The sequence below is a fragment of the Echiichthys vipera genome, assembly GCF_963691815.1.
Source record: "Echiichthys vipera genome assembly, chromosome: 17".
In the NCBI taxonomy this organism is placed as follows: Eukaryota; Metazoa; Chordata; class Actinopteri; order Perciformes; family Trachinidae; genus Echiichthys; species Echiichthys vipera.
The window spans coordinates 25,118,272-25,131,950 of NC_139842.1; the positions used below are offsets into that span (position 1 = coordinate 25,118,272).

The 13,679-nt window shown below is 43.0% G+C and overlaps 1 protein-coding gene across 9 annotated transcripts in view; it reads left to right on the plus strand.

Moving 5' to 3' along the window:
• The window catches only part of nfixb (nuclear factor I/Xb), a 170,193-nt gene that overhangs the window by 21,580 nt on the left and 134,934 nt on the right, over nt 1-13,679 (plus strand). For 3 of the 9 annotated variants that reach the window (XM_083931447.1, XM_083931450.1, XM_083931451.1), the window contains exon 3: nt 3,730-3,765. The exons of 4 other annotated variants lie outside the window; for them this stretch is intronic. In XM_083931447.1, coding sequence (XP_083787573.1) covers nt 3,730-3,765 — 36 coding nt within the window. Of the gene's footprint in view, nt 1-391; nt 533-3,729; nt 3,766-13,679 lie in introns of those variants that run through there. 2 more of the 9 variants (XM_083931455.1, XM_083931443.1) reach the window with 2 other exon arrangements.

Below are 13,679 nucleotides of genomic sequence, written 5' to 3' on the forward strand. Positions count from 1 at the left end.
GACATGTCCTCCCGGTCCCCCCCGGGATCTGCACCCATGTCCATCTCCATCCCATGAAACGAGCGGGTCAGCAAACTAAACCAAAGCATGACATTACCATGTAAAAGTGGCGCGCGCGTAACGCCCGTATAAGCTCCGCGCGGCTGGTCAGACGGCCGTCCGAGGCCGGTCAAAAAGCGCCGTTTGTGTCGTTTCAAAAAGTCGGGAGCGGTGCCAGCGACACCTGGATCACTCTCAGCGCGAAAATGACGGGAAAATGCCGCCTTTTAGGAGAATTGGGTCGAAACAGGGGAGCGCTAAAAGTCCTGCGAGAGGAGAAGAGGGGAGGGAGACAAAGTTTTTTCCCTGAAAGTTTGTGCAAGCTTTCACTTTCTAGGCGGGGTTACTGTAAGCTGCAGCAGCATGGAGTGAGAGAAACAGGACGGCGAGCGATTGCAATGCAGCACTATAGCGAGCTTCCATCCAACTTAAATACGCTCTCCAACCCTCCCTGCTCTAAATAACCATGTACTCCCCGTACTGCTTGACACAGGTAAACTGCCTTATCTTCTTTCACTCTTTGGGTAGCTTGTAGTGGGGGGCACCGGTGTGTTTTTTGTTTTTTTTACTGCGCTGCCTCTGCCTGTTATTTTCCATGTGTTTGTTCGCGGTGTCGGAGCGTCTCTCCGCTCGCTCTGAAACTTCACCTCAACTCTCCGACGCTCGTCCCGTCTCCGAGCGCGTTTCCGCCGCAGGAAACTTTCTTGTGCGTTTCCATCGCACATGGGTTTTGGAGAGAAAATGGCGCTTCTCCCGAAATGTATTTCATATAAAAAAAGAAGGAGGGGAGCCTGCAGGAGGAGGGGGAAGCAGAGCGCAGGGATAGACGGGTTGTGGCCCGGGGTTTCATAATTACGGCTGTGAGACTTTTTCCAAGTGTTCGAGGTTCTCCGGAGTTTTTTTGGCCGGTGAGAGGAGTTGTAGGAGAGCAGGGCGCACACCGCCGCCTTTAGGGCTGGTTTCATGTGGAGCTGAGACCGGGAGAGGCGAGACATTGGATCTCTCAGTGTGTGTGTGTGTGTGTGTGTGTGTGTGTGTGTGTGTGTGCGCGCGCGCGCGCGCGTGTGTGTGCGTGTGTGTGTTTGTGTGTGTGTGTATTATAAACTGTGAAAAACAGCACAGGCATTCTGCATCTCCGGAGACAGTGTTTTTTTTTCTGGATGCACTTTTTGTACTAGAATGCAACACGTGCTGACACGCAGTTCCTGGTTAACAGGAGCCACGGGAACTGCATTGATTTTCATATTTCTGTCCCTTCATTCCTACCTTTCCCTCATTCACCGAGTGCAGTTGCACTAAATAAATGTCACTGTTTTATTTTGAATAATTGTTAATTGTTCCCTTTAACATCTCGCTGCAGGTGATACTGCCCCATTTTCCCAAGTCTTCATTTAAAAATAGGCCTGTCAGTGTTTACAGAGGATTCCAACATCATATTCAATGCAGGCTGTTTTGTGGAGGAAGTGTCAGGACATTTCCCCAGAATGAGTAGCTATTTCACTGTGTTACAATGTGGTGGAGTGCGTCTCTTCATGTGTGAGGCATCTGTAATAACTGTTACTTTTCCCATCCCTTTGAGTTGCTTTTCACTCATATTTGACCTCTTTTTTATCTTATCCACTTTAGTTATTGATTATTACATTTAGTATATTAAAGCCTCAATTTGTTAGAATTCATCTCCAGCTAAAAACGACACAGTGAGAGAGGGAACCGAAGAATTATGACACTACTCGCCGAAGTTTTTCAGGAAGCTTTCTGCAGAATTGGTGCATCTTAATGCAATGCACCACAGCTGTGGAACATCCCCTCTTACCATATTCATCTTTGCATTTTATAAACTATCATTAGCCCTCTAAATAAAATCCTACATTTTAGAAAAAGATCTAGATTTAAATGTTTCCCTCCTTGTTTTTCAGACCATCCTTTTTTTCTTCTTTTTTTTCAAGGCCTATGAGGTTTCGAAGGTTTCATTTAAGCCAACCGGTGGCAACGACCTCCAGCTGCTGGAAGTCTCACTCTTATAAAGCAGACATGTTTATCCCTCATTGGCTTGGTCTGACAGTGGACTACCAGGGCCTGTTTGATGTGTAATTCAAGCCCGATTTGTACAGTGCTTTTATTAAAGAGAGTTTTCCACCCGTCGTTTGCCTCGGACGACTGCTACCAGAGGCTGAGGGGATGTTCTCGGCTCCTCTGGTGCGGGCACAGGCCGTGTGTCTGGTTTTCATTTAAAAACATTAGCAGCTAGGATCATAATGTCCTCTCGCTGACACCAAAGAGGGAGAGGAGACTTTTTTATAGTTTCCCCTTAATTCTTCATTTTATTGAAGAACTATTATAGGCTACTTAGTGTGTTGACTTAAGGCTCAGAGGGTGAGAGTGACTGAATCTAACAGGGAAATAGATAGAAACAGACTGGTAAATTATGCTTACAGCACCCCATATATTGCCTATAGATGAGCATAGGTGTGTGTAAGGTACACACTTTTATTTTTTTTGAACTGCCGTTGTCTGGCCAGCTCTTCCAAACAGGCCTTTAGAGTTGATGACTTTATCTGTAATTGATAAAAAAATTCATTTACAGCAGATAATCTCTGAACCAAAGAAGCTTTTATTTAGCTCCATAAATTTCCCTCAATTCAAACTAATTGACAACAGAAGCTCATACAGTGTAATGCAGTACACATGTTGCACATGGTGACTTACAGTCTGCCGTTGGCTGGGCAGGAAAACAACAAGACGACACAATAACCCCTCGCACTGTGTTTGCTTTTTAAAATTTTCTACCTTGTGTCGTGCAGAGAACCGCACAACTTCCCTCTCCGTGCAGACGGCACCGGCTCTCTCCACACACAGACACACACACACACACACACACACACACACACACACACACACACTCACACACACACACACACATTCTCTTGCAACTTCGTCTGCAGATGGGGAGGCACATTTTGTTTATTCAGTTGCTGTTAATAATTAAAAAATTGAGCTTGGACCTCGGGTATAGCAACAATTGTAAACAATTGAATGAATTATTAACTGTGATAAAAGCCTTGCTGGAGAGCAGCAGCAGCGTGCTGGGATGTGACGGTGTGTAACGGAAGCATAATGGGGAGAGCCCTGAGAGGAGAGGTGTGTGTGTGTGTGTGTGTGTGCGTGTGACTTCTGCTGTGTTTTTCATGTTGATCTAATTTAGGGATAAAAACCCCATCTATATTTAGACATTTTTAATGTGATATAGAGGTTTTTCAAGTGAAGTGGGAGCCTGTTCCACTGCACTGTCTGTATTTTTAATTTCCCATTCATACTTAAAATACATTCAAAGCCTATAACACATATATTGCAATTTTCTGACATCAAATTCTCTTGTAATTTTCAATTAATGATCCTATTTATTTGACTTTTTTTGTACTTTTTTGTTGCTTTCTCCAAGTCCTTAGTGTCCGTTGCTTGCAGGCCACAGTGACGCCGCACAAATATGCAACCTTTAAAAACAACTCTATTGCTTTCATTGCATTTTTAAAAAATGTGTTCAGTAGTTCTACTATGCAGCTGGTAATGTGTTAATCTCAGACTGTTTTCACTGGTGCGACATTTTAACATATTCCTTCCCTCTGCCCCCTCTGCCCGCCTGGACGCTGACCCCTGCTCTCCTCGCCTCTTAACACCCTCTCAACACTAAAGTATTACCCTACTCACCTTCTAAACAATGCCTTAGTGGTAAGTCCTATTTAGTCCCTATTTATTCCGCATTAGGTGTTTGTGTTTTATATATTCTATCCTGAGAAAATGTTTTTTTTGTGATACTCCTGCAGGGCCGCTCCTGCTGACCTGCAGCTGGAGTTATTACAGGCCCGTGCAGGAAAGAGAAAAAGGATTATTTTGCACACACTCTATGAAAAGTTGCATTTTCTCTCTCTGTGTTTTTCTTCCCTTTTATTGGCGATAAGATTTAACCAGACCATTTTTTTTGTTGCAATGCAGTCATGCTGTAGCACAAATAGACCCAAAACTGGCTGCAGCCCCGACCACGTAGTTTTAATGTGTGCAAAGGAAAATATCCGATCGTGGTTTTAGAACAAAGATTATATAACAAAGATTAGATATTACATTACAGATGTTACTGAGATGAGCTGTATTATACGTGGCGTTTGAATTTGCCATGACTAAAAAAAAAAAAAAGTTCGACATTGCCTTCGTTTTGAAATGTGTCCTGTTTTTCTTTTTTCTTGCATCAGTGAAACTAACACGCGCTGCACTTTCCCTCCAGACCATATGTCTTTCGTATGCAGCTGCAATTTCCTGTCTGTTGAGGTGTGGGCTAATAATTGAGCAGTTCATTTTTAAATCTCTTTGTAGAACACTATATATGATAAATGTTTTTTTGTGCTGTTTTCTTTGTTCGTCAGAAGTCACCTCTGCTGTGAGGTCACCGCCTCAGCACACATGACTCATTGCTTCGTCCTCCCAGTCTGAAGCGCTGTAACTTTCTTTATCAGAGCTGTGTTGCTCCAAGAGGATGTATTATATTTTCCTTACGTCACCGCCGCTCGTTATCAGTCGTTATCAGAGAGCCGTGTTTTCAATGAAAATATCAAAGCATGAGATAGTTTGTTTTATTTGAAAATCTGATGAAATAAATGTAATCAATATCTGGACTTTGAGGCATTAACTTTACATTTACACGGATTTGATGAGGGGGACCTTAAACCCCCGCCCCCTCCACTCTGCCCCCCCCCCCCCCCCCCTCTGTCTCTTCCCAAGGCCTGCAGAATGAGTTGGAACAGCTGTTCAGAGGATTAAAATCTAATGGAAGCACAGTCTGAATAAACAGAAAATGTTGGATTTTTCAGAACTAAAGACACACGCACATAGACATGCATGTGTGTGCACAAGCGCACACAGGGACATGCAAACATGCACCTAAAACCTTTGGTGTCTTCATGCCAATTAGGCCCGTGAGTGGTTATCGCTGGATTAGCCGGTACGCCAGCTTCCAGGCGACTGCCGCACCTTTATCCTTTAACAAAGTCCTTTTCAAGCCAATTGCTGCAGTTTCATGTTAAAAGCAAGCCCCACAGTCACACTGTGAGGACTAAAGAACTGGGCTTATTGCCTGGATTACATTTCTCAGATAGGTATATTGAATTATGCAATCACTCTGGGTTTTGGTTCACTTGCTCAAGTTAAATGCTTAGTGTGAGTCACTAATGCCAAACAGTAAAAATAAGTTTAGGTTGTGTGGATTAGAGTGACCCTGCAGCCAGTAAAGCACTCTGCTTTTGGACAGCACACAGAAGAATGAACTCATAGCACACTTGATTGACACTTAGAGTTGATCTATTGTGCTGTCTTGTAACTGAGTTGTGTGTGCTCACGTGTGAGAAGGGTGGACAGGCAGGGAGTACAGGGTGAAATCGGAGTCCCTGATTGGCTGTGCTGTTGTTTTGTGCTGTGCGGGATCTTTTCCCCTCATCTCGGGACACCAGGAGGTCATCATGATGCCAGACGCTTGCCTGGGACACCGTGTTCCTTTTACTTATTCATTCATACCACACAGCCAGTTACAGGCCAATCCACCGCAAAAAAACGCTGTCATTAAAAAACACTGAAGTATTTTACACATTGAACTCTGGCTTGGCTCATTTAAGAAGGCATTTTCATGTATTTTTGCCTTCCTTCCATTGGCGCCAGCAGCCCTAAACCAGGAGGTAGCCCAGCTAAGACATCCCAGAGCTTCAAATGTGAGCTCTCTGTTATCCCTGCAGCTTCAAAATTGGTAGCATGTTGGGAAATATTTGCATTCTAAGCATATAACTGACAGGATTTTGAAGGTTTCTGTGATTAATTCTCCGTCAGTTATATCAATTTCTGTGTTTATTGTCAGCTGGTGACTGGGGGCCACCGTGCGTCAGCAAGGGTGAATTTACAGCAATTTTTGCAAAGAAATTGGGAGCTCTCTTTGGTGGTGAAGACAAAGACGAGATGAGCTGGGTGCATTTTGGCAGCAGGCGATATAGATTTGAATTAAGTAGCATGTAGTTTTTATCTCGAGCTGCATGTAGAGAGAGGCAGAACCAACTGTGTCTCATTCAATATCAGCACAGCTGTCCCAGCATCCGTGGAGAATGGATTCCTACTGCTATTGCCATGGGAGGCTCCAGCCAAGAAGAATGGGAGGATATCCAGTGTGTGTGCTTGTGTTTTAAAAGGAAGGAGTGAGAGGAGAGAGTAATACGCTGGTGTGTTTCTGTCTACATGTCTGTGTGTGTGTGTGTGTGTGTGTGTGTGTGATTTTGCATGTGTGTGTCATGTTGTCTCCACCCGCCTCACTTTTCCTTCGCTCATGTCACCTCTGGCATGGATTAGTCTTTGGCACAACCCTGGCAGTGCCCGCGGCCCCAGTGCGGTTCTGTGGTCGCCGATATGTTGTGCTGTTGCCATGGCTACTGAACACACACACACACACACACACGGGTGCTAAATTACATAATTGAGCTAGAATATACAGAGAAACACAAAATACTCAGTGTACAATATAAGAGCAGAGAAAGGGGGAAAGGCAGGGGGGGGGAGACAGAGATGAATTTAGAAAGCACCGAGACAAAGTGTGCCTTAACTGGAACGGACCATGAGCAGAAAACTGAAATGCACCGGTGAATATTTGAGAGCTTTGTCATAGCTGAGCTTTAGACATCAGTACAACATGTTCTTTCCTCTGATTTTGAGTCATAACTCAAAATAACAGAGCTGCCATTATGTGGGTATTCGGAACGTTTTGACAACCGACCCGACAGAGCAATTGAGGGAAAGGTGTTTGCGGTGACATATAAGTGGTGTTTGTGTGTGTGAAAGAATGAAACAGAGAGAGAAATCTACAGTGTTCGTATGAGAGAGGGTGTGGCCCCTTAGGTTTACACAGATACACCGTGAGGCACACACACACACACACACACACACACACATTTCTGTCTTCACCCTCCTCCTCCTGGGCTTCAGTTTGTTTGGAGTAGAGCTTTTATCTGTGAGAGTATCAGATAAATGTTACATTTTTGCCACCATTGCTGTCTCACTTGGCTTACACTGAAGTGGGCTTCAAGGGCAAAACCTTTGAATTGCAAAGAGGCGTATCATTCAGGATGGATAGGTCGGTTGTAGTCATTTAAAGACCCCCTCCAGAATTATCAGTCTTAAATACTCTGCTTTGAATAATTATTTGAGCCTGATGTCTTTTTTTTTTCTTTCGAAAAAGGCAATAATCTTTTTTTAAAGTTCTTAAAACTAGAGACCATGTTATGATGGGTTCACACCAGCCACAATGCCAAATCAGGCCAGGGGCGTAAAGTTGGGGCTGTTGGGAGGACGTCACCAATCTTTGAACTTGACTTGATATTGAACTTGACATTCATCTCAACTACAAGTGAAACGGCATAAGTGATATTCCATATAAGGCACAGGTCGTCCGACACACGATTTCCTTTAAGTGCGCACAAAGAGTGCTGTTTTGATGTTTGATATTTATTTTAACAACAATAATCTCCGGGTGACTTTCCAGGACATAATACAACAAAAAACAGACAAAAAATGACGCTATTAACGCAACCAAGATGATGGTCTAATGTTTATAAAAATGACTGAATGATATAAATCAATCTGACAGTAAACGCGGTCAGAAAACTGTTTGCTCTGCAGCCTTCCTAAACCGAACAAAATGATTCTGCCTCCCTTATAAGGACATTGACTAGGACAGAGCGTGACTTGGACTGACACATCCGTTTCCAAGGTGAACACAGGTAACAAATCCCTACAAATACATGGTGATTTAACCAGACTAAAACAATTGCAAGAACAACAACAGGCGCGAAGCGAGCTGTTATGGAGAGGAGCGATGTGATACAGTCTATGAGAAGCACACAAAGAATGACTTTTTCACAAAGGCTTCTACTCAAAGGGCCAGTAAATATTCCCTCGCGGGCCGGATCCACACGCATTGTGTGGTTACGTCAGAGCTGCTCTGCCGGTTACACGGTAGAGTCAAAATCCATACTGTAGCGCAAATACCTACGGAGTATTCTGCACCATTTAAACTGGACACCCCTAGTCTCCAGGACCTCATTTTGCCATGATTGGCTTCCATACTAGCTGTGATGTCACAAAATCCCTCTTGTGCCTTCAACTGAGATCGTGACAGAGAAAATGTCCGTCTGCAGCAGATGACTGTGAAAACCCTGCACATACATCATTCTGCACAGTGAAGCTCAAACCTACAGGTGGACCTTGGATATAAAAGACAATGTGGCAAGCTCCACTTTGTTAATCTGATATCACGATTGCAAAATGAACATCAGAATCAATTATTTAATTTCACCATGGCTACGTGCGTGAGCGCAGTAGCACGGAACTGCCATTGCTATGAAGGATTTCAGTAAATAAATTCATGTAAAATTAATAACCGTCATATATTTCGCTTTGTTGACTTAGTTCTGTCCTCTGTCTAGTGCTGCAGGAGACTGAGAAATGTCTCTGAGTGTGCTTTGTTTTTTGCAGTGAATAGATTTGAACTCATGCCAGTATCAACACACGGAGTATCACACAGTATCAACGCTGACAGAAATGCATTCTCTGTTCTGTCTTTTTAATCAATGAGTAACGTTTAACGTCAATCCAAGCTGTATGAGATTGAATTTCAAAGATCTTTTGTGTTCCACAGAGAGGAGCGTAAGGGCTCACACTGGAGGCTCAGCAAAACATGGAGCGGGCAAAGCCGTCGTATCAGTCTGCCACAGGTCAACAGAAATAGATACAGAGTTGTTGTTGCGGATCATTGACGGCCCACTCAAGGTCATTTCAGTGTGGGCAATCTGGGCATGTTGTTTGGCCTGTCCTGCCTGCCTGTCTGACCTACATCTCACTGCACTGGCTAAATATATACAGTGGACCCCTCATTACAAAGCTCAGATTAATCTGGATGAAATCTGAGCACCGTTCCACTCTCTCTTCACAAACTCACCCAGGCTGACTTTCCATCTCAGTCGGTCCCTCAGACATGCGCTCCCCATCCAAAAAGAAAAGAAAGGCAGATGCCGGCATTCAAACAAACACACACATTATGGTCTTGTGAATCAGACAGGAGCTGTAGCCACAGTAATCTACCCATTCAGAAACAAATCCTCTGTACATTTGGAGCGTACAGTGTGTCTGTTTGAATTCAAGCCTAACAATGTATATCAGCTTATTTTGTGGTGCCTCATGAATAATGCACCTGCACGTTCTTAATCACATGAGGCACAGGTGTACATTCTTTTAGAATATAAAAGTATACAGAGTGTGTGTAAGTGTACTGATGTATCCCCGCGGCCCTGTCAAATGAACTCAAGTGAATATTATTAGCCCTACTGTTTTTTGTCATTATCTAGGTGTATTTGGTTACATTTTTACTACTACCACTTGGATTGGCAGAAGCTGAGCATTTCTTTTAACTTACTAACAATGAATGCTTCCCAAGTGTAAGACAGTAAATGGAAAATGATATTGTTGCTTATCTTGTTTGCTGTAAGATAAAATGCACTGACTGTAAGTTTATCCATTACATTTAGCGAACCATTTCTTAAATTTTCCGTTACTTATAGCTTACTTTTTCAACTATTTGTGTTATTTTTTTAACCATTGTAGTTGTTTAGCCTAATATCCATTACTTTTGGTTAGCTAGCCATTTAAGCATTTATTTCAGCTAACAATTTCAATAATTTCTCCATTATTTGTAGATAACTATTTCAACCATTTCTCTGCTTTTTTTTAGCAAACTATTTAAAGTTGTACTATGTAAGATTTTCATTTATTAAATTGTCTGTTAAGTTTTTATCTATCAAAGAGTGAGCTGAGTATTCCAATATCCGTGTCTGTGGAGACATTTCTTCTCTAGATGTAAATAGGCCGCCCTGTTAGTGACGCTGCTGACAGCCGTTGGTCTGCATTCATTGTAATCAGAAAGCGAGAACTTCCAACTTCTGAGTCAGGCTTTTAGTAAGGGAAGTGTAATAGGAACATGTGTGTGTGTGGACTTAAGAGGGGAACATATTGGGGACGGACTAGAGAGGTGAAGGTGTTTTAATAAAGTTGACATAAGGGCAAAAAATGAATAATAATTTTTTTTAAAACTCAACACACATAGTGACCATGAACGTGACAAGATGACTGAAAGAATAGGCTGACCTGCAGTTACATCTTACTGCCACTGAGGCCGCTAGAAACAAGGAATCTCAATGGAGTACAACTTTAAATAATGTTTCTATTAGTTTCTTTTAGCTAGCTATTTCAACCATTAAACCATTACCTTTAGCTAACTACTTTAACCATGTACTTGCTATTTTTAACCTTTTCAACTATTTTAGCTAGCTATTTTAGCTAATGGTTTAAGGCATTTATTGTCACATTCTAACTAGTTTTTTAACACTCTAAACACAAAGATTGACTTTAGGAGGCTACCTGGTACTTTTTTGGGTAGCTCCTTGGTTAAGGTACCACCCAGCTGAGCTAATATAAGAAGTTAATACACTGCAGACCACTGATTGGTTACAAAGAACCATCTTGCACAAACTAGCCTTTTTTAAATAGCCAAGCTATTGTCAATAGCAACCCAAGTTTTTTTAATTCCCTTGATCCAGATTTTTTAAAATGGCAACCCGCAAAATCACACCCTGGTCTGAAAAAGTGCAGATGTTCTTTGTTGTGTGACATTGCATCGCTATGACCATCACTTAAGAGTCCCGTTTCCATTGACGGGGTAGTATCTTTACTGCAAAATGAAATTGAAAAAAGCAACTGGTACCGAAAGTGAGTCGAGGAGATTCAAGTTGAGCCGAACCATCCTCTGGGGCATGAGTAGACTACCCCTGGATGGAAACTGCTGATACAGGAAGCCAGCACTACATACACTCAGGAATTCATAAATGGGCTTCCTGTGTTCCCTCCATCCATACTTTTATTACAAGGCAAAACAAACATTTCAGCACACCTGGTTGAACCCCGAGAGGCAATTACAATCATTTGGACACAAGGGACAAAGACTTCATCAGGCCGCAGTTAATTGGGAAATGGCGGTAGTGTCAGGGATTGTTCAGTCGCCGGGATGACATTACACAATGACGCCACTCGATGATGTCATAGCATTCAACATCTTTTCACCGCTTCTACGGCTTTCTTTTAAGTAGAGTAGGGATGAAGAGGCATTGATTGGATCGTTGATTGCATTACCTCATGCTGTAGCAGAGGCAAAGTAGTTCCAAGTAGCGTCCTGGATATGTTGAACCAGTACAGGAGATGAAAACAGTGACCATGCAGGAGTATAATCCACATCGGCTATTTAGTAGATAAGATTATGAGCCCAGCAATGATTATTTCTATGACTTAAACTTAGCATCAACATTTGAGCCCTGCTTGTATTCTCTTTCTCTGGGAACATGGCCTAAAGGTTGTGATTGGACTTAATAGGCATTTATTGGGTTAATGTTGGAGGGAAAATCTTTTCCTGTCTTGGGGGTGGGTGGAGGAACGTTGACGCTTGGAGGCTTATGAACCTGCAAGTCAAACTGTAATGAAAACAGTTGTGACCTGATTTCAAGAGCTGGGGAAAAAGAGTAAATGAGGAATGAGGATTTTTTTTAAACACAAAGAATCACAGACAACAGTATCTTAGGAAGACAATGCTGCATGCTTTTAATTCCTTTTTTCGTTTGCTTTTCTGTTCTTGCTTGATGTCTTGTGTTCCCTTTCATTTGTTCCTGTTACCTTCCCTCTCCATTTCTGTCTGTATATCTAATTCGGCCACCCCGTCCGGCAAGGAATAGCTGTCACCCCAGGGAACAAAGGGCTAGAGCTCGCTCGTCGGAGCAGGAAGTTGGCATGAGGCCAAGGGTGGAAAATCTATACTTGGTTGCATAATATAACATATCTTTACCTCAGATGAACTCTGAGGAGGCCTGGCAGCTGTGAGCAAACAGAGCTGGAGGGCGGGAGTTTGTGTGTTATTAAGTGACTGTTTGTGTGGAAGTGTCTGTGTATGTGTTGGGTATGAGTGCGCGCTCTATGCTTCTTGTGACTTGTGTTTGCTGGCTGCTGCTGCAGGCCTGAGGCTGTTCGAGACCCCCTTGACAGTCGAGCAGAGTACAGTAGAGTCAAATAGACCCTTGTTGAATTCAATTGCGGGGATTAGAGTAGAGTAGAGTTGAGTTGAGTAGAGGAGGCCGAGGCCAAGCAAGGCTCAGGGTTAGACTCAAACACAACTCTGTGGCTTCTCCGTTTGGCCCAGCCAGCCAGTAACTACTATCCCAACGACAGCTTCACCGTACTCTGTGATATAAACTTTCTACTCTGTTTAGGCTCAGAGAAATAGCTGCAGGATTAGTGTGCGTTACATGGAAAGTTGTATATTTGACTGGAAAGTTCAGCACAGGATGACGATTTCATGTCATGCTAAAATATAAAACACAGATGGGTTCATTTCTGCTCCTCGAACACTCTTTATGGCAGTTTATAAATGCACTTCCATGCTGCACTCAACTCTCCTGTTATTAAGATGTCTAGCTGGTCTCTGAATATAATTCTTATAGGAGCCCTTGTTGTGATGTGATCGCCTGCAACCGTAATGGAGAAACAGTGTGCGCCGCTCCTTTTTTGTGGCTGCACTTTTTTGTGGAGGGACCCGAAAGCGGTCGGCTGTCTGACGTGTCAAGCTGCTGTCAGTCTCTTCAGCACGCACAGCGTCTTGAGAAAAGCCCTGTGAAACTCAAACCGGGCTCATTATGGTCATCATCTGGAATAAAGCGCAATCATCTCCGCCACCTGTGGCAAGCTGCGGTGGAGAAAAAAAAGACTCTCGTAGGCCTTATGGACCTGTCTGTTAGATTCACATACCAATTCACACACATTTACTGTATTCATGGTGTTATTCATCTGCCTTGTTTTTCCTCTCCATGTGCACACCTGAATAAAAGTATTTCCAAGCTAGAGTTAGGACTCATATGGGGACCACAAATTGACTCTATATTGCAGCCAGGCTGTGGAGATTTATGATTAAAGTGAAAAGGGATGGTGTGGGCGGGTATAGAGAAGTGCATATTATGGTGCCTTTTTTTGTTTTTTTAATACTTGGAGGAGCTGGAGGCCTTGAGAGTGGTGCAGAGGATTGAAACAACAGTTCAGTAAGACAGAAAGATTATGGAAAGAAATACAGCGCACAGAGAAAAAGGCGGCATGCAAAAGAAGAGCGGGAAATGAATGAGGCCATAGTCTGTGTATTGTAAATACAGTTGACTGGGGAGCACTCCGTGTCCTTTCATTTTTTCTAGCAGCATGATTTGTTTGATTTACTCTCTATCAATCAGAGGAGGATGTATTTAAACGAACTCGAAGTATATTTGAGAAAGCCTCTTTATAGCTGTGGCTGTTTGTATTCTCCTCTTACTTTCCTTGGAAGCAGACCGTGATTAAAACAGGCGATATAGGCGTATTGTATTTCCTAGGGGATTGGAAGGAATGCAAATGCATCATAACCATATTATACTAGTTAGGAGCGGTGCGTGTTGCCAAGCCTCTGGATACAGGAGAGAGTAGACGCAGTTACACTAAAGGGAACC